The sequence below is a fragment of the Pongo abelii genome, chromosome 5 (assembly GCF_028885655.2).
Source record: "Pongo abelii isolate AG06213 chromosome 5, NHGRI_mPonAbe1-v2.0_pri, whole genome shotgun sequence".
Classification (NCBI taxonomy): Eukaryota; Metazoa; Chordata; class Mammalia; order Primates; family Hominidae; genus Pongo; species Pongo abelii.
In genome coordinates, this window is record NC_071990.2 from 138,373,784 (window position 1) to 138,400,400 (window position 26,617).

Sequence of the window (26,617 nt, forward strand, 5' to 3'; positions counted from 1 at the left end):
GTAATTTGCTCTAGGTAGACTCTGGAATGCATGGTTGTATAGTAACATACTAGTCCAGTGATTCTAGAATCTGGCTAATCATCAGAACCATTGGGAGAGCATTAAAAAACAGCAGCAGAATTGTGGGCTTCATCTTAAGTCTTGCTGAATAAAAAGACAGAATACCCCTGGGAGGTATATTTTTAAATCCCAGCTGAATCTAGTGAGCAGCGCAATTTGGGAAGTGCTGTACTAGTCTATGGAATAGCTCTGTTTGAGATGCCAAATTGACAGCTTAGTTCTGTTTGAGGTAATGGGAATTGCATGTCTGTTTTCAAAGGAATATACTCAACTCTTTTTTAAAAAATCTACAGAATGGTTTCAGTGCCGAATTCAGAGAAGTGGTTGCTTTAGTTGGAGAACTGCTTAGTTTTTTCTCAGTTTTGCTAGTGAGTTTATCTTTATTAATTCTCTTTCTTTGTCTTCTTGCTTACAGATGAGTGCTTGTTATAAAACATAACATAATCTTTGCATAAAGTAATCCCAACTGCAAAGTTTGTAGTGTGGAACCCATAGTTGTAAAATACTTGTTTTTCATAGTGGAAGCTTATGTGATAGGCAGTCAAGATGTATTTTTATGTCTAATCCTGTTGCACACATATAGTTAAGTATATCTTTCAACAGATTACAACAATTTATATTTTAAGATAATATATGAGAACGTAGCATTTAGTTTGCTCCAAGAATTTAGTCACCTTCAAAGTTGTATAGTTTTGCAAATCTAGCATCAAATTATTTATCATTAGCTAAGCTAAGACAGGCCAAAATGGGGGAAGTTTTTAGAGAACTACCAATAGATCTAGATTTACCTTCCATAGCAGAGTTGCCTAAAGACATTGCAGTTTGCCTAATTCATGATAGTTGTATTAGTACAGAAATCATATTTCTAAATTATATGAGAGAAGGGAAGAATATTTGAGCTCTTTTTATGAAGAGGATTAATATGAAGTAAATTATCTTTGGAATCATGAAAACTAAATTATTGCTGTCACAGACTCCATCTAGTTGCGTAAGTCATAACCATGCCTGAATGTGTGGGATCCAGTAGTTAAAGCAAACCTCATTCTACTGTAAGAAAAAGTCATATTACATCCGAGAGGCATAAGGCGTTTCGGTTAAGTTATATTATATTGGCCCCAAAGTACCCTTTTGCTACTCAGTTCACTTCCCGGTTTTAGACTCTATGTTTACACTCATTCTCCTTATGCAACTTCCTCGTACCTGCTGCAATTTGAAATTAGACATAGTAACAGCCAGCACTTCCTCGCCCATATTGTACATTTAAATTCACTGGTTCTGGCCAGGCACAGTGGCTCACATCTGTAATCCCAGCACTTTGGGAGGCCAAGATGAGCGGATCACTTGAGGTCAGGAGTTTGAGACCAGCCTGACCAACATGGTGAGACCCCATCTCTACTAAAAACTCAAAAAAATTAGCCAGGCATGATGGTGGACGCCTGTAATCCCAGCTACTGGGAGGCTGAGGCAGGAGAATCGCTTGAACCCTGGAGGCAGAGGTTGCAGTGAGCCACTACACTTCAGCCTGGGTGACAGAGTTAGACTCTGTCTCAGGAAAAAAAAAAAGAAAAAAAAATTCACTGGTTTTGTCAGTGGCAGGTCTGCAATTGATAAGAGAAGCTGGCAATTCAGGTGAGTCTATGGCACCATCACAGGGCCCTGATAAATGTCTGCCTGTTAATGAAAGACCAGTTGTCTAGAAAATTCAATTGAAAAAACAACATAAATACAGATGTCCTGGCAGCTGAAAGAGCTGAATGAGTCATTGTACCATTTGGTCATTAGGTCTCTTTCCTACCTGGAAAACAAAATGGCGAGGACAAAGTGCCAAATGGTTACGTCAGGAGTTGCTGTCAAGGAAGTGGAATTCTCAGCTCCTGCCCAGCAGTCTTCACATTTTTGTGCCCATTAAATTAACTGCAAGAGAAGACAGCTCAAGCCATGGTTTTGTTTTTTTTTTTTTTTTAAATATTGCGTGAAAGTGGTGGTGTGAATTGAACAATGAGAACACATGGACACAGGAAGGGGAACATCACACACTGGGGCCTGTTATGGGGTGGGGAAAGAGGGGAGGGATAGCATTAGGAGATATTACCTAATGTTAAATGACGAGTTAATGGGTGCAGCACACCAACATGGCACATGTATACATATGTAACAAACCTGCACGTTGTGCACATGTACCCTAAAACTTAACGTATAATTAAAAAAAAAAAAAAAAAAAGAAAGTGGTGGTGTGGAACAAAACCTCCCAACCTTTGTTATTGTGTTTTTTAATCTTTTACTGAAGTGTGATACACATATTGAACAGTGCATAATCTTAGTGTACAATTTGGTGAATTCTCACAATGAACACATCCTTGTAACTGGCACCCAGGTGAAGAAACAGAACGTTCCCAAAGGGCCTCCTCCCATCCTTGTAGTCACTTCTCACCAACCCCCACCCCAGGTGACCACTGTGTGGCCTTCCAATAACATGGATTAATGTTGCCCATTTTCATACCTTTGTTACTGGTTTCTTTCATGCAACATTATGTCTTGTGAGACTCATTCATGTTATTCCTACAATAACAGTTCTTAATCTCCTAGTCTGCATTCATTGTAATGTTTTGGTACTTTTAAATATTTTTATTTTTATTTTTTGAGACAGAGTCTGGCTCTGTCACCCAGGCTGGAGTGCAGCAGCACAATCTCGGCTCATTGCAGCCTCTGCCTCCTAGGCTCAAGCAGTCCTCCCACCTCAGCCTCCTGGGTAGCTGGGACTACAGGTGCATGCTACCAAGCCCAACTAATTTTTGTATTTTTGGTAGAGACAGGATTTCACAGTTGCCCAGGCTGGTCTGGAACTCTTAAACTCAAACGACCTGCCTGCCTTGACTTTCCAAAGTGCTAGGATTACAAGTGTGAGCCACCATGCCTGGCCTGTTTTGGTACTTTAAGTCAATTCACATACTCATATCTTATTAGGGTGAACACAAGCTCATTGATCTTGAGACAATGCTATAGCTATAGCAGAATTTATACTTTTAACCTAGTATTAGATATAAATTCCTGAAAGTTAGTATATATTATTTAGGCATTTTGTATGTTTTAATGGAAGCCTCTTGCGTAATCAAATGGTTTTCTTTGGAACTAGTTTTAGGAGATTGAAGCTTCAGGAGAATACCCTTCGCTCCCTTATGATAATGAGCGATTTCCTTTGCCTACAAGTGATACAACTGGGACTATGTTAGATCTTTGTGAAATGTGTTAAAAAGCATACTCCAGAAAGGGAAGGGCTGTTTGAAAGGCCCCAGAACACATTCTGTCTCTCATCTGGACTTTTCTCCACTTGTTGACTTGACTCTGCGGACTGGCTTTCTCCACACAGTGAGACACATGGCCACTAGTGGCCCCTGAATTTATATATATATATGTAAATATAGATAAATTCACTCTGTTTATATATATATATTCGGTGTATAATGCAGCGTGACATCCGTGTCACCCTGCATTATACACTGAAGGCTGGAGGTCATGAGAGATCATTTCATCAAAGCTATATATATATATTTTTTTCTGTATTTATATATATAACATATAACATATGATATATATATATAGTTTTGTTGTTTTTTTTTTGAGACAGAATCTCGCTCCATTGCCCAGGCTGGAGTTCAGGGGCGTGATCTCAGCTCACTGCAACCCCCACCTCTGGGGTTCAAGTAATTCTTATGCCCCAGCGTCTTGAGTAGCTGGGATTACAGGCATGCGCCACCATGCCTGGCTAATTTATTTATTTATTTTGTATTTTTAGTAGAGACAGGGTTTTGCCATGTTGGCCAGGCTGGTCTCAAACGCCTGGCCTCAAGTGATCCACCTGCCTTAGCCTCCCAAAGTGCTGGGATGACAGGCATGAGCCACTGTGCCTGGCCATATTTTTACATTTTTGAGACAGGGTCTTGTTCTGTCACCCAGGGTGGAGTGCAGTGGTGCGATCATGGCTCACTGCAGCCTCGACCTCCCGGACTCAAGCAGTTCTCCTACCTCAACCTCCGGAGTAGCTGGGACTACAGGTGTGTGCCACCATGCCTGGCTAATTTTTAAATTTTTTGTAGAGATGGAATCTCACTATGTTGCTCAGGCTGATCTCGAACTCCTGGGCTCAAGCGATCCTCCTGCCTTAGCCCCTTAAAGTGCTGGGATTACAGGTGTAAGCCATCATGCCCGGCCTCCTGAATTTTATAAGTTGTAAATGCTACCATAAGAGAAGGACAGACATTATTTTTTCAGTTATAGTTCAGAAAAATCCCAAGTACCTACCTTTGACCTTTCAGCTGTAGTCAAAGCAGGGAATGAGGTACTGTGGTTGGTCTTGCCTGAACCTGCCTTTGGTCAGTCAATTGTGTTGAGGTGTAAGTCTTTATAGAATCACTTGGTGAGAAAAGGACATGCTGTTCCTAGAAAAAGGGTATTTCTGGGCAGGCCAAACACTAGACATCCACGTCACCCTACATTATACACTGAAGGCTGGAGAAAGTCATGAGAGATCATTTCATCAAAGCTATTTGGCATTCTAGAAGCAGATTCTACTGACTGGTGGCTAGACCACAGACAGTGATTATAATGAGGGCCCTTGGAGTTATTTGAAGCTCTAACCTGTACCAATTCTGAACAATTTCCTTTTGGTACTTTCAAACTCATCGTTCATTTTTCACAATGAGATATGTTGTCTCCAGTGGGTCCTGAATTTTATAACTTGTCAATTCTGCCATAGAAGAGGGACTGACATTATTTTTCAGTTGTAGTTCAGAGAAATCCCAAGTACCCCCATTTGGCCTATCAGCTGTGGTCTGAGCAAGGAATGAGGTGCTATGGACGGAGGTACCATCCTTAGCTGGGTCCAAAAATGTTTGTTACTCTCATCTGTCAAAGTGGTTTTCAGCCTTTTTTTAATGTAGCAGGACAGTATTTTTAAATCAAAAAAGGAAAAAAAATCCTACATACAAAGCAGTAGTAGTACATATTTATGGATCCATAAAAATGTAATAAAAAGTATTTGGTAATACTTTTATTACCAAATACTTTTATTACCACAAACTAAAGGGCTGCGGACCAAATTCATGACTGTTGTGGTCTCTGGGGCAGGGAGGATGGGAAGTGGTATTGAAAATACAATAGAGATTTTTCTCCAATTTATAGAAAAAGTAATACAGGGCTGGACGCAGTGGCTCACACCTGTAATCCCAGCACTTTGGGAGGCTGAGGCAGGTGGATTGCTTGAGCTCAGGAGCTGGAGACCAGCCTGGACAACATGGCAAAACCCCGTCTCTGCCAAAAATAGAAAAATTAGCGGGGCATGGTGGTGTGCGCTTATAGTCCCAGCTACTTGGGAGGCTGAAGTGGGAGGATTGCTTGAGTCTGGGAGGTGGAGGTTGCAGTGAGCCAAGACCGCATCACTGCACTCCAGCCTGGAAATTAAAAGAATTAAAATAATTCCTCCAAAATTAGCCAACATTGATTGTATGGCATTTGTCCTCCAGCAACACAAGGAGGCAGCAGCGTAGTGTAGTTGTAAAGCTGTAAAGTGCGCATGCTGGGGACCCAGACTCCTTGGGTTCTGGTTCCAGGTCCTGGTTCTGTTGCTTACTATCCTGGGTGAGTTATTTCATCTCTATATGCTGCATTTGTATAGTACTATATTCCTCATTTGTATAATACTATACAATTACTTTTTATATCTCCAAATTCCTACTTTATGTAGTTGTGATGTTTTTAGAAAAAAAATATATAAAATGCTTAGAACAGTATGTGGCACATTGGAAGCACTCAATAAATATTAACTATTATTCATGTTGTTATTATTGGGGGGACAGAAATAACTTCTAATCATGGGTATTTTTTCTCATTTAAAAAAACACATATTGAGAGCTTACTGCATATCTGGCACCGTACTCATGCTACTACCTTGTCTCATTTCAGCCTTACAAGGCAGTTATTTTATTGTAGGTAGGAAACTGAAGATCAGCGAAGTAACTTGATTAAGCATCAGTGACCACCAAATGATTGAGCTGGATTAGAACCAAGTTCAGGAACTCCAAAGGCCCTGTTCTTAACCTCTGCATTTCATTACTGCCAACACATTTCTTATCTTTCTTAAGCAACTTCCAAAGAAGCCAGGAAAAAATTGCCTAGGATAGCTAAATTTAGCTTAACAATATATGATTTAGAATTGGGAATATAGGAAAATATATGTAGATAAATAAAAGATACTTTAAAAATTTAGCATTTTTATATACCGTATTTGGCAGCTTCTACTATGTGTTAGAGACCATGCCAGGTGCTTTACAGAAACGTGATGAAATTCTTAGACAGCGCTGCATGTTGGGCATTCTGTGTCTCCTTTAGAATGAATCAGTCTCAGAGATATTACATACCCTATGCAGGGTATGTATCCTATAACCACAAAATGGCATTCAAGACCCCACCTGCTATCATGCCAGAAACTACATGATTTTCATTACATGGAACTGGTTTTCTCCCATCATCAGTTGTTTATATTTTACTTTTGAGGTAGGTATATATATTCTGGATTTTATTCATCTTGTCATCTTCTGTTTCCTCATAGTTTAGAAAAACTGGAGGCAAACAACATGTAAAACATTTAATTGGGTATCTGTGCAGTTAAGTAATGCAAACTGTTTTTGTACTAATGCAAAGTGTAATCTTTAAATGTTTTTAGCTTGTTGGCCAGGCGTGGTGGCTCACACCTGTAATCCCAGTACTTTGGGAGGCTGAGGCAGGAAGATTGCCTGAGGTCAGAAATTTGAGACTAGCCTGGCCAACATGGTGAAACCCCATCTCTCTCACTCTTTTTTTTTTTTTTTGAGATAGAATTTCACTCTTGTTGTCTGGATTGGAGTGCAGTGGCACAATCTCGGCTCACTGCAACCTCTGCCTCCCAGGTTCAAGTGATTCTTCTTCCTTAGTTTCCCCAGTAGCTGGGATTACAGGTGCCCGCCACCACCATGCCCAGCTAATTTTTTGTTTAGTAGAGGCAGGGTTTCATCATGTTGGCCAGGCTGGTCTCAGACTCCTGACCACAGGTGATCTGCCCACCTTGGCCTCCCGAAGGGTAGGGATTATAGACGTGAGCCACCACGCCTATCCAAAACTCCATCTCTACTAAAAATACAAAAATTAGCTGGGCCTAGTAGCACACATCTGTAATCCCAGCTACTTGGGGAGCTGAGGCATGAGAATTGCTTGAACCCAGGAGGTGGAAGTTGTAATGAGCCGAGACCGTGCCTCTGTACTCCAGCCTGGGCAATATAGCAAGACTCTGTCTCAAAAAAAATCAAAATAAAAAAATAGGCCGGGCACTGTGGCTCATGCCTGTAATCCCAGCACTTTGGGAGGCTGAGGCAGGCGGATCACGAGGTGAGGTGATCAAGATCATCCTGGCCAACATGGTGAAACCCCGTCTCTACTAAAAATACAAAAATTAGCTGGGCATGGTGGTGCGCACCGGTAGTCCTGGCTACTCGGGAGGCTGAGGCAGGAGAATCACTTGAACCTGCGAGGTGGAGATTAACAGTGAGCCGATATCGCACCACTTCACTCCAGCCTGGTGACAGAGTGAGACTCCGTCTCAAAATAAATAAATACATAAAAATTAATAAATAAATAAATTTCTTTTAGCTTTTTTTTTTGAGGAGAAAAATACACTTATAGCTGGCCCATTAAAATATAGTATACTTGACAATGAAAAGTAAAAAATTCTCCATTTTGGCTTGGTAGACTTTGCCTGCCTTTAGCAGTAAAATTGTTACTCTATCGTTGGTTTCTAGTACAATACACTGGTACAGAGTGATCACTTTATTTCCTAACACGAGAATTTTCAGGGCCTTTCCTGCCTCGAACACACACCAGGTGTGTGTTTAGTCAATACTGTGTTTATCTCAGTGTGAGATTCAAATTTTCCTCCTAATAGCATTATCACGGTGCAACGTCACTTTTTGTATTCCTTCATTTGAATAGTTCCTATACATTATTATGGTTTAAAAAATAAGTCTAAAGGTGGCAATATCCTAACACTGAAAGCAGTGTATTTTTACTTGACTTATTATTATGAACATATTATGTCACTGCACATTCAAGTGGTGTGATGGGAAATGATCAAGTCTTCCTTTTTACTAGGTGATCAGACTCTGAGAATATGGGATGTGAAGGCAGCAGGAGTCAGAATCGTGATTCCCGCACATCAGGCAGAAATCTTGAGTTGTGACTGGTGTAAATACAATGAGGTATAGTGTATGGCTCTACCCTAAGCTGCTGTCCTTCCTAATGTTAAAATGTTCTGAATTTTATTGATCTTCGTTTATGTGGACTTTGGTGGTGTTCCTGGACCATTAAGTTAAATTCTGTCCCTTTCCTTTCTAATTAATGATTGTGACTGACCTGCATTAGCATTAATTGGATTTAAGTGCTCATAAAACGGGCAAAATAAGAAACAGAAATTCTCCAAGTTCAACAGTGCAGCCTTACTTGTTTGTTTTGGGAAGCTGCCTTACCAATTTATGTAATTCTTTTCTTTATCGCTCTTAACCCTGCAATTTTGTATCATCTTTTGCTTTTATTTCTTTTTCACTTAGCTAGTCAGGCTGTTGAACTATCTGTAATTTGATTTTTAATTTGACAGTCCATCAGTTTTTAAATTTTTCTGTTTCATCTTCCTCTTTAAGCCTAACCAATTTTCATGCCTCTGTAAGATGTGTCCATGTGCAACTTTTTTAAAGCTTCGGTTAACCACATGAGCATATGAATCAGAGATAGAAATGCATTAAATATGTGTTCATATACTACAGTCATGCACTGCATAACATTTCAGCTAATGACCGATTGCATATGTGACAGGGCCCATAAGATATAATGGAGCTGAAAAATTCCTATTGCCCCCGAAGACCTTCCAGCAGGACAAGATGTGGAGGTAGAAGACAATGATATTGATAATCCTGACTCAGTGTAGTCCTAAACTAGTATGTGTGTGTCTCAGTTTTTAAAAAAAGAGTTTAAAAAAAAATTAAATAAATTAAATAGAAAAAAGCTTATAAAATAGGGATATAAAGAAAGAAAATTTTTTTGTAAAGCTCTACAATGTGTTTGTGTTTTAAGTTTTGTTATTATGAAGAGTCAAAAAGTAAAAAAAGCCAGGAGTGGTGGCAGGCGCCTGTAGTCCCAGCTACTCGGGAGGCTGAGGCAGGGGAATAGCTTGAACTGGGAGGCAGAGGTTGCAATGAGCCAAGATCACGCCACTGCACTCCAGCCTGGTGACGGAGCAAGACTCCATCTCAAAACAACAACAACAACAACAAAATTAAAAAAAATTAGAAAGTTTATGAAGCAAAAAATTGCAGTAAGTTAAGGTTAATTTATTATTGAAAGGAAATAAAAAAATAAATTTAGTGTACAGTAATGTTCTAGGCCTTTCCATTCACTCACTACTCACTCACTCACTCACTGACTCACCCAGAGTAATTTCCAGTTTTGTAAGCTCCGTTCATGGTAAGTACCCTACTACCATTTTTTATCTTCCATACTGTATTTTTACTATACTTTTTCTATGTTTAGACACAGAAATCCTTACCATTGTATTACAGTAGCCTACAGTATTCAGTACAGTAACATGCTGGACAGGCTTGTAGCCTAGGAGCAATAGGCTGTTTCATCTAGCCTGGGTGTGTAGTAGGCTGTACCACCTAGGTTTGTGTAAGTACACTCTGTGATGTTCACGCAAAGATGAAATTGCCTAATGCCACATTTCTGAGAGCATATCCCCATTATTAAGTGATGCATGACTGTATTTATGTCCCTGAAGTGGTCTGTTGACCGTGACAAATAGGTAAAATGTATGCTTTGTTTTTTTCCCAGTTTTAAATTAATTAAAGTTAAAAGAACATTGTATTGGCAGAGTTCTTTAAATAAAAATAAGTAAAATAAGTTAAACTACAGTATATATGCAATGATATTACTCAGTCTAAACATTTCAATGCTGATGACTAGTTTCAAACTCATAAATGAATGTTTCATATTGGAAATTTAATTATGGCCTGTATGTTAGATATTTGGGAACTCTAAAGAAAGATGCTGATAGACATTTGAGAGTGGTTTACAAAAATTATTTTCTAATAACTGAAACTTTTCTTCAAATTAGCTTAAACTAAAGCCCAACATAGTCAGACAATGTTAGGTTGGTGCAAAAGTAGTTGCATTTTTTGCTGTTACTTTCAGTGGCAAAAACTGCAACTACTTTTGCACCAACTTAAATCCGTTGCTGTTCTGGGTTATGTGGGGTGGACTGAGTGTGGACCTAGCACTTGGCCTATTCAGCCAGGACCTCTGGGTTCACTTGGGGCTCTAGATAGCAGAATTTGTAAAGCCGGAATAGATAAGAGACTCACCACTATTTGATTACATTCTTGGATATGGTTAGATATTATATTAAGAATTTTGGTCCAAGAGAGTTGGAAACAATGATTAATTTAGATTTAGAGAACATGGGAAAATTTAATTCATAGCCTTTGCTTTTTCAGATGTGCCTAAATGAACAGACCTCTTGCCTTTTAATGCCTGGAAAAACCTCAGAGTATGTTGAAACCCTTTTTGTTTGTTTGTTTTTTAGAGACGAGGTCTCACTGTTGCCCAGGCTGGTCTCAAACTCCTGGGCTCAAGTGATCCACCGGCCTCGGCCTCCCAAAGTGCTGGGATTACAGGAGTGAACCACTGCACCCAGCCTTGAAAACCCTTTTTAAGTTTTTTTTTGAGACAGGGTCTTGCTCTGTCATCCAGGCTGATGTAAAGTGGAGTGATCATAGCACACTGCAGCCTCTGACTCTTGGGCTCACACAATCCTCCTGCCTCACTCAGCCTCTCAAATAGCTAAAATTACAGGTGTGTGTTACCACACCTGGCTAATTTTTTAATTTTTTGGGTAGACAGGGTCTTGCTTTATTGCCTATGCTGGTCTCAAGTTCCTGGCCTCAAGTGATCCTCCCACCTTTGCCTCCCAAGGTGCTGGGATTCCAGGGAAAACCTTTTGAAGAGAAAGCTGGGCTCATTTGTCAGATAAAAATTTTTAATCCCCTGTGTACTTACTGCCACTTCTAAAGGTGAATTAGAAAATCCACAATGCTATTTGGAACTATGCCTTTTCCAGCTGTGTGTAGTGTTCCATTGTGTACATAAAGCATATTGAGCTCTTTTTCTCACAAGTCATATTAGTTTTTTGCTATTAATGTCTATATTGATTCCTGTCTGTACTTGTTATACAACTTCTCAAAAATGACTCCTGGGTACATGTTAAATAATTTTCAGAAAATAGATGTTGTTTCTAGTTGGAAAGCCTGTATACTGTTTAATTGCAAAGATGTCACAGTTTATGTTTCTCTGAATTGTTTTTAGAATTTGCTGGTGACAGGGGCGGTTGACTGTAGTTTGAGAGGCTGGGACTTAAGGAATGTACGGCAACCAGTGTTTGAACTGCTTGGTCATACCTATGCTATTAGGAGGGTGAAAGTAAGTTTTTATCTTTTCTTTTATATGTAGAATAAAATTATATAAATATAATCAATGAGGCATATATTAAAAAGTATTCTGGGTTTAGGGATTGGAGTTACTAATTCTTTTTTATATGTGTTTTTGTTACCCAATTAATAGTGAAAGCTAAAATTAGATAAAAATATTTGAATAATTATTGAATGAATTTGGGTAATGTAGACATTCAATACTTGAGGTTAAATAAGGATCTTTTTCTCATTCTTTCACCCCCAATCTGTTATTTCCTTTAATATTATTTTTTTAACTATAGTAATTCACTTTTAGTATTATATTCTTTTTAAATTTCTAATTAGTGAGAGTCTCTTTACTTTGTTGAAACAGGTGTAAAGAGATGGTTAATTCTTTTTCCTGACATGACAACATACATGACTATTCACAGATGTTTGGGATATAGAAAGTTTTCTACTCTGTGAACAGCAGAGGATGAGGTAAATTTTTAATGATGGTCCCAGTAAATTTATCTGGGTTATAAGATGACTTAGGTTAGTTTCCTGGCTTTCATTTAGGCAGGTTCTGCTAAATGACTGTGGAAAGCATCTTATTAACTGACATCTCCCAATTTCATCTTTTTTTTTTTTTTAATGTTAAGGGTAAAAAAGTACCTTATTGATTATTTTAATAAGATAATTACATTATTCCTACTATTTTAAAAATTCTAAATTTTTTTTCTTTTTTTTGAGACAGAGTCTTGCCCTGTCACCCAGGCACGATCTCGGCTCACTGCAACCTCTGCCTCCTGGGTTCAAGCAGTTCTCCTGCCTCAGCCTCCTGAGTAGCTGGGACTACAGGTGTGCACCACCATGCCCAGCTAATTTTTTTCTATTTTTAGTGGAGATGGGGTTTCACAGTGTTGGCCAGGCTGGTCTTGAACTCCTGATCTCAGGTGATCCGCCTGCCTTAGCCTTCCAAAGTGCTGGGATTACAGGCTGAGTCACTGTGCCTGGCCAAAAATTCTAAATTTTTAGTTAAGTTAATATTTTAAGTTTCACTGGCTGCAATGCAACATAGGAGACACAGTGCTCTGTTTTATTTTTTAATAAAAATTTGTTTTATGTGGACAAGTTTTAGCAGTTGAAAAATATGCTCTATGTATATTTCAGAGTGATTCTGAGAATGAAATAAGGTAATGTAGTGAAAGTACTTTGCAAACTAAGCGCTGGTCAAATGTAGTTATATATGTGTATTTAACTATTAAAGTACTGGTAAGACAAAACACTGAAGAAATGTAATTGCAAAGGTCAACTTATTAAGTACATTTTTACTCATCTAGAAGACGTTACTTGTCTATAAATTTGCTTTTTATCCTTGATATCATTTTCCATTAGCTGTAATATACAAATAACATAAAAATATCTTAAAGGTGTTTTTAACATTTAAATATTTATTTTGATAACGTGATTATAGCAATCATATTTGTAAAATTGGTTAATTATATAATTATATATTTGTACTATTATATACTTAAATCCCTTATATTTGTAAGAATCATTTTTGTTTGTTACTTTGTTTGCTTTTGTTTTTTTTTGAGCCAGAGTCTCTCTCTGTCACCCGGGCTGGAGTGCAGTGGCATGATCTTGGCTCACTGCAACCTCTACCTTCTAGGTTAAAGCAATTCACCTGCTTCAGCTTCCCGAGAAGCTGAGATTAAAGGCATATGCCACCATGCCCAGCTAATTTTTGTATTTTTAGTAGAGACGGGGTTTCACCATGTTGGCCAGGCTGGTCTCGAACTCCTGACCTGAGGTGATCTGCCCTCCTCAGCCTCCCAAAGTGCTGGGATTACAGGTGTGAGCTGCTGCATCTGGCCTGTAAGAATCATTTTTGGATAGCCAATATGAAATTGTATTTAATTTTTCCAGAATAGCAACATATTGGGAATATTTTATTCTAAATGAGTTCTAAAAAGCTTGAGGGATAATTTTCTTTGGAGAATGTAAAAATATTTTTCCTGAAGATGGATACTTAAAAGGCCAGATTTTTGCCTCAAATTATAGCATATATGCTTTGAAAAAGCATAATTTTTAGTGACAGCTCTGACTCAAATTTATTATAATGTTTATGGAATGATCATAGAAAGCAGTGTTATAATCACAGCTGACTTCAAAAAGGGGTTTTTTTTCTTTTTTTTTTTTTGTAGTTTTCGCCATTTCATGCTTCTGTGCTGGCCTCTTGCTCGTATGATTTTACTGTAAGGTACAGTGGTTTTTAATATATTTCATTGTGAAATACCAGGTAACATTTGCATCTTTGCAACTTTTATAAAAGATAATATGATTACTCTTACTAACATGAAAATAATCTGAGATGGGTACATTTAAATATTTACTAGGATTAATATTATATTTTTCCTGTTTTCATGATCCAGTCACATATATGAGTAAATTTTTTCCTTCAAATATTAGCCTGGCTATTCTGTTTAAAAGCTGTCTTTTATAATAGATGTTCCTATGGTAACACTTTCCTGCACTATAGATTGCATAGCCAATATATTCTAAATTTAGATTTAGAAATTTGGAAATTTCATTTCTTCAGGTCTAATTATATGAGTCTTAAGGCTAAGATTGCTTAGATGAAAAGCAATGAACATGAGTGTATGATTTTTTGTGAATGTAGATATATGAACGTGTATGTGTATATATGTGCATGTATATCTAGATAAGAGTGTGTGTGGGTGTGTGTCTCTATTTATACTTCCAGTTACAGTTCCACACCACACAGGATTTATTTTCCCTTTCCAAATTTTTAACTCTTGACTTCCATTTTATTCACAATATATTTTCTTATGTGTTAAACCCTGTAATGCTTAGAAAGTAGTTTCAGAATTGCAAAGCCATACCTTTGAAAAAAACAATCTTACTAATTAGAGCTCAGCACTTGCTTAGAGTTTTTTTTTGTCTTTAGTTCGAATACTATATTCAGAAGTTACTTAGGTTAATTCTCCTCTTCTCTGTTAGAGTGTGGTTATGTTATTCACTTGAAACATGGTTTGATTCCTTTGTTTCTGTTTGTATTCAATATTAGGGTTTTCCTCCGATCGTTGTTGATTTTGTCTAGGCAAAACATTGACATGGTTTCAAAAGTCAAGATGTACATAAAGATATATTCAGAAAGGTGTCATTTCCCCCTTCTATTTCCTTGGCCTTTCTGTTTTATTCTGTTCCATACTCTATAGGTAACTGGTCTTGCTAATATACATAGACAGATATATATTTTCTCATTTCCCCCTTTCTTACACAAAGAGTGAGGTACTTTGGATACATACTCCTTTAAATTTTGCATTTTTCACTAGAATATATCCTGGAAATCATTCTGTATCAAAGAGATCATTCTCATTCTGCGTAATACACCATTGTGTGGATGTGCTGTAGTGTATTTGGCTACCCTCGTATCTATGGACATTTAGCTTGTTTTCAATGTTTTGTAAATAAACAGTGCCACAGTGAATGATAGCTTTGTGTTACTAGAGAATTAATGTCTGGTATTCCTAGAAGTGGGATTGCTGAGTTAAAAGGTAAACATATGTAGTTTTTAGTTAAATATTACAGAATTCCCATCCATAAGGAATATGCCAATTTTGATACTCAGCAACAATGTTTGAGAGTACCTGTTTCTCTGCCATGTAAAGATTGTTGATTCATTAGAGTTTTCCAGATGTATGATCTTATCATCTGCAAATAAAGGTGGTTCTACACCTTCATTTCCAATTCTGATGCCTCTAATTGATTTTTCTTAAAATTCCCTTCACAAATGCCACTAATACAGTGCTAAATAGTTTATAGAGAATGTCTGATTCCTGATATGAGTGCAAATGCCTTTAGTATTTCTCTATTAAAAATAAGATTCTGACTTTAATGCAAATTATATATGTTTACTTGTTTGTCATACTAAGAAAGTATGCATGAATTCCTATTTTCTTGAGTTTTTTGTTTTTTGTTTTTTGTTTTTTTTTTAAATCAGGAATGGATCTTAAGTTTTGTTGAAGGCTTTTTTTTTCCCAGCATTTATGGAGATAATCATGATTTTTCTTCTTAGAGATATGGCTATGATGTACTATATTAATGGATTGAACCAACCTTGCATTCCTGGAGTAAGTCTCTCATGTTCTTTGTGTATCATTTTCTCACCATGGTGTTGAATTGTGTTTGCTAATATTTTATTTAAAGCATTTGCATCAGTATTCAAAGGTGATATTAGTTGCAGTTTTCTTTCTTTTTTCGTTTTGTTTTATGTGTCTGTTTTACTTGTTTCATAAAAAAGAATTAAGAAATTTTCCTTTGTTTCCAAAGCTCTGGAACAACTTGTACAGCATTGAGGCTATTTGGTCTTTGAATCCTTGGTAGGATTGCTCTGCAAAACTAGTGGAGCATGGTGCTTTTTGTGGAGTACTTTCTTGATAACTTCATTTCTTTTGTGGAAATGAGTCTGTTTAAACTTTGTATCTCTAATGGGATCAAGTTTGGAAATTGTCCCTTGCTTTTAGGTTTTCAAATTTATTTGTAGAGGTGTCTGTAAAGTGGGTGGACACAGTGGCTCATGCCTGTATTCCCAGCACTTTGGGAGGCCAAGTAGGCAGATCACCTGAGGTTAAGGGTTCGAGACCAGCCTGGCCAACATGGTGAAACCCTGTCTCTACTAAAACTAGAAAAATTAGCCAGGCGTGATGGCAGGTGCCTATAATCCCAGCTACTTGGGAGGCTGGGGTGGAATTGCTTGAACCCAGGAGGCGGAGATTGCAGTGAGCTAAAATCATGCCACTGCACTCCAGCCTGGGTGACAGAGTGAGACTTTGCCTTAAAAAAAAAAAAAAAGTCTGTAAAGGAATGTTGTAGGATTTCTTCTCTTTCATTGGTTGTTTTACTCTTGTTATTTCTGATTTTGTTATCTTTATGAGTTCTTTCAATATCTAGTGGTATGTTTGTTATTTTTCTTCAGCAGGCAGAATTTTAATTTATTAATTAGAACTACTTTTTTCAGCTGGGTGCAGTGGCTCATACCTGTAATCCCAGCACTTTGGGAGGCTGAGGCGGGTGGATGAGGTCAGGAGTTCAAGACCAGCCTGACCAACATGGTGAAACCTCATCTCTACTAAACATACAAAATTAGCTGGGCGTGGTGGCACATGCCTGTAACCTCTGCTACTGGGGAGGCTGAGGCAGAAGAATTGCTTGAATCCAGGTGGCAGAGGTTGCAGTGAGCCGAGATCGTGCCATTGCACTCCAGCCTGGGCAAGAAGAGCAAAAGTCTTGTCTCAAAAAAGAAAAAAAAAAGAACTACTTTTTTTTTTTTTTTTTTTTTATTAATCACTGCTTTTATTTTATTTCCTTTTTGGTACTTTCTTTTTGTTCTTTTTTTCAGCTTCTTGAGATGGGAATTTATTTTTATTCTTTCATTTTGTTAATAAAGTGTTTAAGGCTATAAATTTTTTTCTGGTTATTGTTCAAACTATAGACCATAGATTCTGATATATAATGTTTTCATTATCATTTAAAAAAATTTGTAAGTTCTGTTTATGCTTGCCTTTTCTTCCAAGAGTTGTATAATAGAAAATTATTTAGTTTCCATATGAAAATGCCTTTTAACTTAAAAAAATTTGTTAATAATTTCTAGTTTTATTGCATTAAAATCAGAGAATACTACTTTAGTCATTCTGTTTTATGGAACATATTGAAATTTGGGGGAAGTGGAACCTAATAAATGATCAGTTTTTGTGAATGTTTCATTTGCAGTTGAGAAGAACGTATATTCTCCATTTTCAGGCTGTAAAGTTCAGTATATAATCATAAGCTTACAAATTGATTATGTTGTTTAGGCCTTCTGTATCGTTTCTTATTATTGGTCCACTTAGTCTGAGAATGGTATGTTACTGAGAGTGGTATGTTAAAATCTATCATTAGCAGGCTTCTATATCTCCCTGCATCTTTTGTAGTTTTGATTTTATAGAAACAGATGCTGTGTTTCTGGTATGTAGATATTATGGTGAATTGAGACTTTTAGCATTGAAGAATATCCTTCTTTGTCACAGTTAATGCTTTTTCTTTCAGTTATGCCTTGTCTCATATCAGAATCGTTGCCCTCGCTTTCATACTGTGTTTACTTTCCAGATATACTTTTCCCCATACCTTTATTTCTTTTGTTTTATCATATTTTCAATTCTTTTATTAAATTTTTTTTTATTATACTTTAAGTTCTGGGATGCATGTGCAGAACGTGCAGGTTTGTTAACATAGGTATACACGTGCTATGGTGGTTTGCTGCACCCATCAACCAGTCATCTACATTAGGTATTTCTCCTAATACTATCCCTCCTCTAGTCCCCCACCCCACAAAAGGCCCCAATGTGTAATGTTCCCCTCCCTGTGTCCATGTGATCTCATTGTTCAACTCCCACTAATGAGCGAGAACATGCGGTGTTTGGTTTTCTGTTCCTGTTAGTTTGCTGAGAATGATGGTTTCCAGCTTCATCCGTGCCCCTGCAAAGGACATGAACTCATCATTTTTATGGCTGTATAGTGTTCCATGGTGTATATGTGCCACATTTTCTTTATCCAGTCTATCATTGATGGACATTTGGGTTGGTTCCAAGTCTTTGCTATTGTGAACAGTGCTGCAATAAACATATGTGTGCATGTGTCTTTATTGTAGAATGATTTATAATCCTTTGGGTATATACCCAGTAATGGGATTGCTGGGTCAAATGGTATTTCTGGTTCTAGATCCTTGAGGAATCACCACACTGTCTTCCGCAGTGGTTGAACTAATTTACACTTGCACCAACAGTGTAAAAGCCTTCGTATTTCTCCATATCCTCCCTAGCATCTGTTATTTCTTGACTTTTTAATGATCACCATTCTAACTGTTGTGAGGTGGTATCTCATTGTGGTTTTGATTTGCGTTTCTCTAATGACCAGTGATGGTGAGCTTTTTTTCATATGTTTGTTGGCCACATTAATATCTTCTTTTGAGAAGTGTCTGTTCATATCCTTACCAACTTTTTGATGGGGTTGTTTTTTTCTTGTTGATTCTGGATATTAGCCCTTTGTGAGATGGATAGATTGCAAAAATTTTCTCCCATTCTGTAGGTTGCCTGTTCACTCTGATGATAGTTTGTTTTGCTGTGCAGAAGCTCTTTAGTTTAATTAGATTCCATTTGTTCATTTTGGCTTTTGTTGCCATTGCTTTTGGTGTTTTAGTCATGAAGTCTTTGCCCATGCCTATGTCCTGAATGGTATTGCCTAGGTTTTCTTCTAGGGTTTTTATGGTTTTGGGTTTTACATTTAAGTCTTTAATCCATCTTGAGTTAATTTTTGTGTAAGGTGTAAGGAAGGGGTCCAGTTTCAGTTTTCTGCATATGGCTAACCAGTTTTTCCAACATCATTTATTAAATAGGGAAACCTTCCCCCATTGCTTGTTTTAGTCAGGTTTGTCAAAGATCAGATGGTTGTAGATGTGTGGTGTTATTTCTGAGGCCTCTGTTCTGTTCCATTGGTCTATATATCTGTTTTGGTACCAGTACCATGCTGTTTTGGTTACTGTAGCCTTGTAGTACAGTTTAAAGTCAGGTAGCGTGATGCCTCCAGCTTTGTAGGATTGTCTTGGCTTTATGGGCTCTTTTTTGGTTCTGTATGAAATTTAAAGTAGTTTTTTTCTAATTCTGTGAAGAAAGTCAATGGTAGCTTGATTGGGATAGCATTGAATCTATAAATTACTTTGGGTGGTATGGCCATTTTCACAATATTGATTCTTCCTATCCATGAGCATGGATTGTTTTTCATTTGTTTGTGTCCTCTCTTATTTCCTTGAGCAGTGGTTTGTAGTTCTCCTTGAAGAGGTCCTTCACATCCCTTGTAAGTTGAGTTCCTAGGTATTTTATTCCCTTTGTTGCATTTGTGAATGGGAGTTCACTCATGATTTGGCTCTCTTTTTGTCTATTATTGGTGCATAGGAATGCTTGTGATTTTTGCACATTGATTTTGTATCCTGAGACTTTGCTGAAGTTGCTTATCAGCTTAAGGAGATTTTGGGCTGAGATGATGGGGCTTTGTTAAATATACAGTCATGTCATCTGCAAACACAGACCATTTGACTTCCTCTCTTCCTGTTTGAATACCCTTTATTCCTTTCTCTTGCCTGATTGCCCTGGCCAGAACTTCCAATACTATGTTGAGTAGGAGAGGTGAGAGAGGGCATCCTTGTCTTGTGCCGGTTTCAAAGGGAATGGTTCCAGCTCTTGCCCATTCGGTATGATATTGGCTGTGGGTTTGTCATAAGTAGCTCTTTATTATTTTGAGATATGTTCCTTCAATACCTAGTTTATTGAGAGTTTTTAGCATGAAGGGTGTTGAATTTTGTTGAAAGCCTTTTGTGCATCTGTTGAGATAATCATGGGGTTTTTGTCATTGGTTCTGTTTATGTGGGTTACGTTTATTGATTTGCATATGTTGAACCCCCATACCTTTATTTTTAAACAATTTTGTTGAACCATTTTGTTCTAGGTATGTTTTTGTATAGAGCATATATTAGGATCTCTCTTAGTGAACAAATAGTCTTTTCATTAGAATATGTAAGTTTAACTCGTTCATATTTCTCGATAAAAATGTTTAGCATCGAATGTGTCATATTTTGTTATGATTATTTGTATTTTATTTGCTATGTTTCTGTGTGTGATTTTTTTTGTTGTGTTTTGTTTTTTTTCTTTGACTTAAAATTTTTTTGACATTTAGGTAACTTTTTATGTGTTTTAGTGGTTGCCTTTGGTGTTACAACTTTTTAAATGCCTTCATAAGTTTTCTTAAAAAAATTAACCATTTATTGCCTGGTTGTTAGTTTTTCATTATATTTTTGTGAAATCCCACCTATTTCTTATATAATAACCAGTGAACTTGTTCTACTTTTGCTTTTTATTTTTCCCTTTTCCATCAAATTTTGTTTCATTTATGCTTTGTTAGAACATGCAACATGTAGCATACAGCGCATATCATATGATATATTTTTACTTAGTTTCTACCTTTGTTTTAGTCTTAAATGTATAATTAAATATATTAAGTGCTCATTATCAATTTTTTATTCCTAAGTTTCCCCCATTATCTGATGCAGTTTATCTTGAGAAAATGCCATAGATTTCTCAAGAGGGACTGATGGGCACAGAATTCTCACAAACTCTCGTATGTTTAAAACTATTTTTCTGTCGCTTTCCTACTTGGAGGATAGTTTAGCTGAATATAAACTGCTTGATTTACATTTCTTTCTTTGAGGTTTTTGAAAATGCTACTATGTTTTTACCTTGCTTTCTATGTCTTTTTGAGAATTCTGATGCCAATCTAACTCTCTTGTACTTGTAAGTTGTTTGGCACCGCCCCCACCCCAACCATCAACCCTTTCCCTCCTCCTCGAGACCCTGGGGAAAAAGAACCCTTGTTGCATTTCAGTTTTTCTGCTGCAGGCTCAGTGAGCTCTTTAAGTATATAGATTCAGGTCTTCTTTTATTCCCAGAAAGTTTTTTGGATTATAATTTTAAATAATAGTTCTACTTATTGTTTTATTGTCTGTGGAACTCCCATTATGTATAAAAGGACTCTCCTTTACCTGTCTTCTCTATCAGGTACTTTCTGTCTGATACGTTTTCCTTCTTTACTTCTTTATCTCATTTTCATTCTTTTGGTGGTTTTCCTGTTGTCCTCAATGCCCTTATTATGTTTTTGTGTGAATCTGCTCTTCTTGGGCCCCAGTGTAATTCTGTGTTTATTTGTGAAATGATTTTGCCTTTTTTCTTGTGTTTCTTTCTTGAGTTCAGTCAGGTCTGTTTCAGTTCTTTCTGTTTTTGAGTTCCTGATTTTCTTTGTTTTTGAGTTCCTGATCAAGGGTTTGTTGTGCTTTTTCTTCCATGTCCCTAAATGCTTGCTTGAAGATATTTGATTCGGTTTAGAATATGTTATGGTTTTCTACTTCACTGTTGTTTTTTTTTTCTTTTTTTGAGGGAAGTTTTTGTCAGATGAATTGTTGGAATTCTTGTAACCATTTATTTGTGTATGTGTGTGTTTTTAAAAATAAATAAAGACTTTTTTGTCTCTTTGTATCTATGGACAAGGTTGATGGTTTGAGGTTGGCACCTTTCCTTCCTTTTAATTATCTTTCCCCCCTAAACTTTCAACTTTCCAAGATCACCTCCCTGTATCCAGTGTACTTTAAAATCTGTATATGCCTTTTTCCAGTATTTTCACTCACAGGATGCACTTTCTCTTTCTCATGATGGTTTTAGGTCAGCGTTAGACCTAGTCCTAGCTCCTGCCCTCTCTGTACCACTCAGTGTTCCCCAAACTGTTCTTGCCATTCACACAGGCTTGCAGCTGGAACAAGGAAGAGAGCTGATAGGGATTCTGTTTTGATTTTTCTTCTTACAGTTAATTTGAAGTTTGGATGTGTGGAAGACCTGAGGTTTGTGTAGTTTTATTTGTTCTCTTTGTTGTTCTGTATTGGTTGTTTTTAAGAATACAGTAACAGTTTTGGATTTACACGGTCTCATTGCCTAGACTACCCAAATCTCCTCTCTCCTCACTTCTGAGTCCGTATTAGATATGGCCCAGTCTATATAACTTTGTTTGTATAAAATGTTCCTCTAATAGAATAAATTACAACAATGCCTTGAGATGTATTTCATGCCTTAACTTGGTTTTCTTGATTCATTCAATACAAGCAGGCAGATAGCTGGGAAACATAATCACATGGAGGCTCCCAGCTCTCAAAAGTGTACTGTAACCAGGCTTTTGTTTGTTTTTAGTATTCTATATAAAATAATAAGTAGTGATTATAGAGTTTTCAGTTTGGGAACCAACGAATGGCAACACAACAGAAAGGAAGAAACTGGAACTGCGGAGCTAGATCATTGGCTGGAGGTTAACGCTGTGCATGTAGATTTGGACACCGTTAGCTTACTGATAATTCAGTCCATAAGAATGAATAAGCCAAAGAGAGATAAGTATAGAGAAAGAATAAAAAATTCCCTCCTTCAGGAGGGAATTAATGTTGGAAAACAGGAAGAAGCAGTCCACCAGGAACAGGAGGCAACCTTAGAGCATGCAATAGTCACAGAAGCTGTGGGAGGAGGGGCTTTCAACAAGGTGTGAATGGCCAGTAATGTCAGATCCACCAGATAGGTTAAGCAGGATGAAGAGAGAACTTGGAATCTTCTCTTACATATTGTCACTCACGGGTTCAAAAAGATTTTCACATATAGGATCTAGTTCTTGGAATTCGAACACCTTTCTGGCATTTGAAGCAAGAAGGCATAAGCTGAGATGCAACATTAATCTTTTGGTGATCTCATATTTGGTATTCTTAACAGTTTTAATTGGGACATCTTAAATCCATTTTATTGCTTTGTTTCTGATTAAAGAGAAAAATCTAATGACTACTGAGACTTTCTTCTCAGAATTGTCATTATGATCTTAATCCTACTGACTGACCACTCCCTGTTTTATGTATTTAAGTACCCCTAAATGCCCTGTGGGAAAATGCCTTGCTTTTGTAGATGTAAGTTTGTCTCAGGAATGTTTGTTAAGACTGGATGTGAACTACATTTCTGAAAATCTTGGGAGTATCGAACCATGATTAGAATCATCACAGTTTTTGGCTCTCAGCCTTACTTTTCTCTCCACTGTTAAGTGCTGAGTCCTAAGCAAGGAAAGGGAGTGGGGGATAGATATTTAGTGCCCCTGGGGAGGGAGGTGGCTTAGGTTATGGTCCTGAGACCAGATGAAAGGTGTTGTAGCTATATTTGTAAGCACTTGGAAAAATTGAGATTTATAGTTCAATAATAGGAGATCTTTAACATAAGTTAAACATAAAGTTAAAAAGATATTTGAAAGCAATGATCCTATATAACTTAGAGTCCAGGTTTCTTTTATTAATATGTGATATGGCAACTAGTGATATCTGTGCTCACAAGCTCACAGTGTGATTACAAGAATTATATGAGAAGACATTCTTGAAAATACTGTGATAATTCTTAATTGCTTTTCCCTCTCTTCTTCTTCTTTTTTTTTTTGGACAGTTTCGCTTTGTCACCCAGGCTGCAGTGCAGTTGTACGATCTTGGCTCATTGTAACCTCCACCTCCAGGGTTCAAGCGATTCTCCCACCTTAGCCTCCTGACTATCTGGGACTACAGGCACATACCACCATACCCAGCTAATCTTTGTATGTTTAGTAGAGACGGGGTTTTAGCATGTTGGCCAGGCTGGTCTCGAACTCCTGACCTCAAGTGATCTGCCTACCACAGCCTCACAAAGTGCTGGGATTATAGGTGTGAGCCACTGCACCTAGCCCTTTGCCTCTCTTCTAAAGCCATCTTTCCAACCCTATTCCCTCACATTCAGCAAAAGATCTTACCTTTAAAATAGTAATAATAATTGTGGGACTCAAGCACAAATTGTCTTAATTTCTAAGCTAGGCCTGCAGATTTTCTCTAGATCTGTACCTCTTCATTCCTCCTGTTATTTAGAACGCTTAGACATGCGTGCTGTTGATCCCTCGTACTTGTTTTCTTCAGGACTTTACGCCGTGAAGCGACCTCTTCTCCCCGCAAATCTCTCTATATCTTTAGTCTCCAACTCTCTAGTGACTTTTTCCTCAGCCTATAACATTTTCCTTCATCCTGCATTTGCCTTTAACTCCTCTCTTACATCTCTCTTTTTTTCTTAGCAAGCTTTTAGTGTCCCCATAAACTTCCATTCACTAGGGCCATTTTAAGGTCTTCACTGTCCCAGGGTACTCTGTGTTGGAAGTCTTACCCCGGATCACTTGAACCTATAAAGTGGATCCACATCACTGATTAAATAGGGTTAATTATTTTGAAAAGATTTGTGGCTTTTGCTTTTGAAGTGATTTGGATTGAGCAACTCACTTATGATTGATTATGATTTCTTGGCAATCATTTTGCTTGCTAAGGAATTCATGTGAAGTAAAAAAGAAACAACCCCAACCTAGAAATTGTTTCCAAGTGGAATGAAATGTTTCTGAGTGCCAGGGTTATCAATTAGTAATGTTAATTTATTAATTTTAAATTTAATTATTTTAAAAGTTTAAATGTTCAGCTCTCAGGCATTTTTGTAGACCTTTGAAAGCTTATAGGCATAGGCACTTATGGTTCTTCCTAATGGCACAAATGGCTTCAGTCCCTACTTCTTTACTGAAATTGCTCTGGCAAAAGCCACTAGCAACCTCTGTACAACCAAATCCAGTCCACTTGTCAGCATTTGTCATGCTGAACCTTTTTCTGTTTTGCACTGTTGATCATACCTTCCCTTCTGGAAACTCCTTATCCTAGGGATTCCGTGTTCTTTTTTGTTTATTTGTTTTTCTTACTCTCCTCTGACCCTTCCTTCTTAGGGTTCATCATAGAATCAGTCTCCTGCTCTTCCCCTTAAACTTGGTCATCTCCCTTTGGTTTAGAACTTTTTTTACATGCCTATTCTAAGTGATAATTTCCACCCCTGTGTCAGGTCTGGCCTTTCTTGAGAGCCTTAGGCCTGCATATTCAGCTGTTTCTGGACACAGGCACCTGAGTGTCCAAACAGGAATCTCACACTGAACTCCTTCTTTGCTTGTTTATCTGTGTTATTTATCTCAGTTAATGGGAACCTTATCCCTATTCAAACAAGCCAAAAACCTGGAATTCTCCTTTTTCTTGAAAAATTGGTAAACATTTTCCCAGTACGAAGTGGAGCATTGCTTCACAGGCAGTATATAGAAGCAACATCATTTTTTTTAGAAATATAATTTTAATTTTAACATACGTTGTAGCTACTAAATTACTGTTTCACCTCCATACTAAATGTAACTGGAGGCTGGTGATTGCATATTCCAATATAGGATTATTGAAGACTTTCTTGTAACAAGGAAAATAAATAGAAAAGGAAGCCAAAATCATTTGAAAACCCTTCACTTTTGACTATATTACATGTATGTATATTTGTAATTCTCAACACATGTCGAGAATAAGACTTTAATCGTTCTAATGCCTGTGTGAGTCTAGTCTCATTATTTGAATGTGGTGACCACTGATTGGAAAGGTCAGAAAAGGTGCGTTTTTGGTGGATTTTTACTCCATGTGATATGAGTTAAATTTATCCTCTGAAGAATTTTAAATCTGATTGGATTGATGATATTTTTAGTGTCAGAAAACCATTTTAACAAGAAGAAAAAGATTTCAGATATAAGACCAGCAGTAACCTGTTTAATTTTTAGGACTGATAACTATACAGATACTACCTTTAGATTCTCTGGATGGCTAATATAAGTTTTTAATTAGTTGCCCATTGTTACATTTAGGTTTGTAAATTTTTCAAATCTAATTTTAAAATTGTTTATATGGTGGGTGTTATATCAAAACTGATGATATGGTGGATATTTTAGAAAATGTAAGTTTCATATTTCTATTTTATGTTGCTATTTACCAAATATAATAGAAGCTTTAAGACCTTTACCTCTATAGTAGCTCATTACATTTCACAGAATAACTAATGAAGATCTAAGAAGGGATATATAACATAGCATTGGAAATTATTTAGTATGGTTTATGTTAAATAAAAACTTCCAACCAGAACTCCCTGCAGCTGGTGGACAATATAGTCTATCAAAATACATCTTGATTCTTTCTAAACTTCACTCAAGATAATACTAAAGTTAAAATGTTTCATAGTAGATTATTTCTATTTTTCCATGAATGTTCTCATCATAGATTTTAGCATGTTATCTTTTTCCTACATACTGTCCCTTAAATTAGTTAACTTCTCTTCCTGCCAAGCCACATTTGTTGTGCCAACCATGCATAAGCATTATTTGAGTTGTAAATGCTTGTTTTTGGTTTCATACCAAGTAGATCATTTCATAAACAGAAATCAGCAAGCCAGGTATGTGTGACAACCAAACAAAAGTAAAAGCTGTTATAATTTGTGGTTTTTTTCATTAGG

General features: G+C 37.1%; 1 protein-coding gene across 3 annotated transcripts in view; it reads left to right on the forward strand.

Moving 5' to 3' along the window:
* PEX7 (peroxisomal biogenesis factor 7) overlaps positions 1-26,617 on the forward strand; it is a 92,986-nt gene that overhangs the window by 34,883 nt on the left and 31,486 nt on the right. For all 3 annotated transcript variants that reach the window (XM_002817400.4, XM_063725002.1, XM_054558206.2), the window contains exons 6-8: positions 8,236-8,342; positions 11,497-11,610; positions 13,790-13,845. In XM_002817400.4, coding sequence (XP_002817446.2) covers positions 8,236-8,342; positions 11,497-11,610; positions 13,790-13,845 — 277 coding nt within the window. The remainder of the gene's footprint in view (positions 1-8,235; positions 8,343-11,496; positions 11,611-13,789; positions 13,846-26,617) is intronic.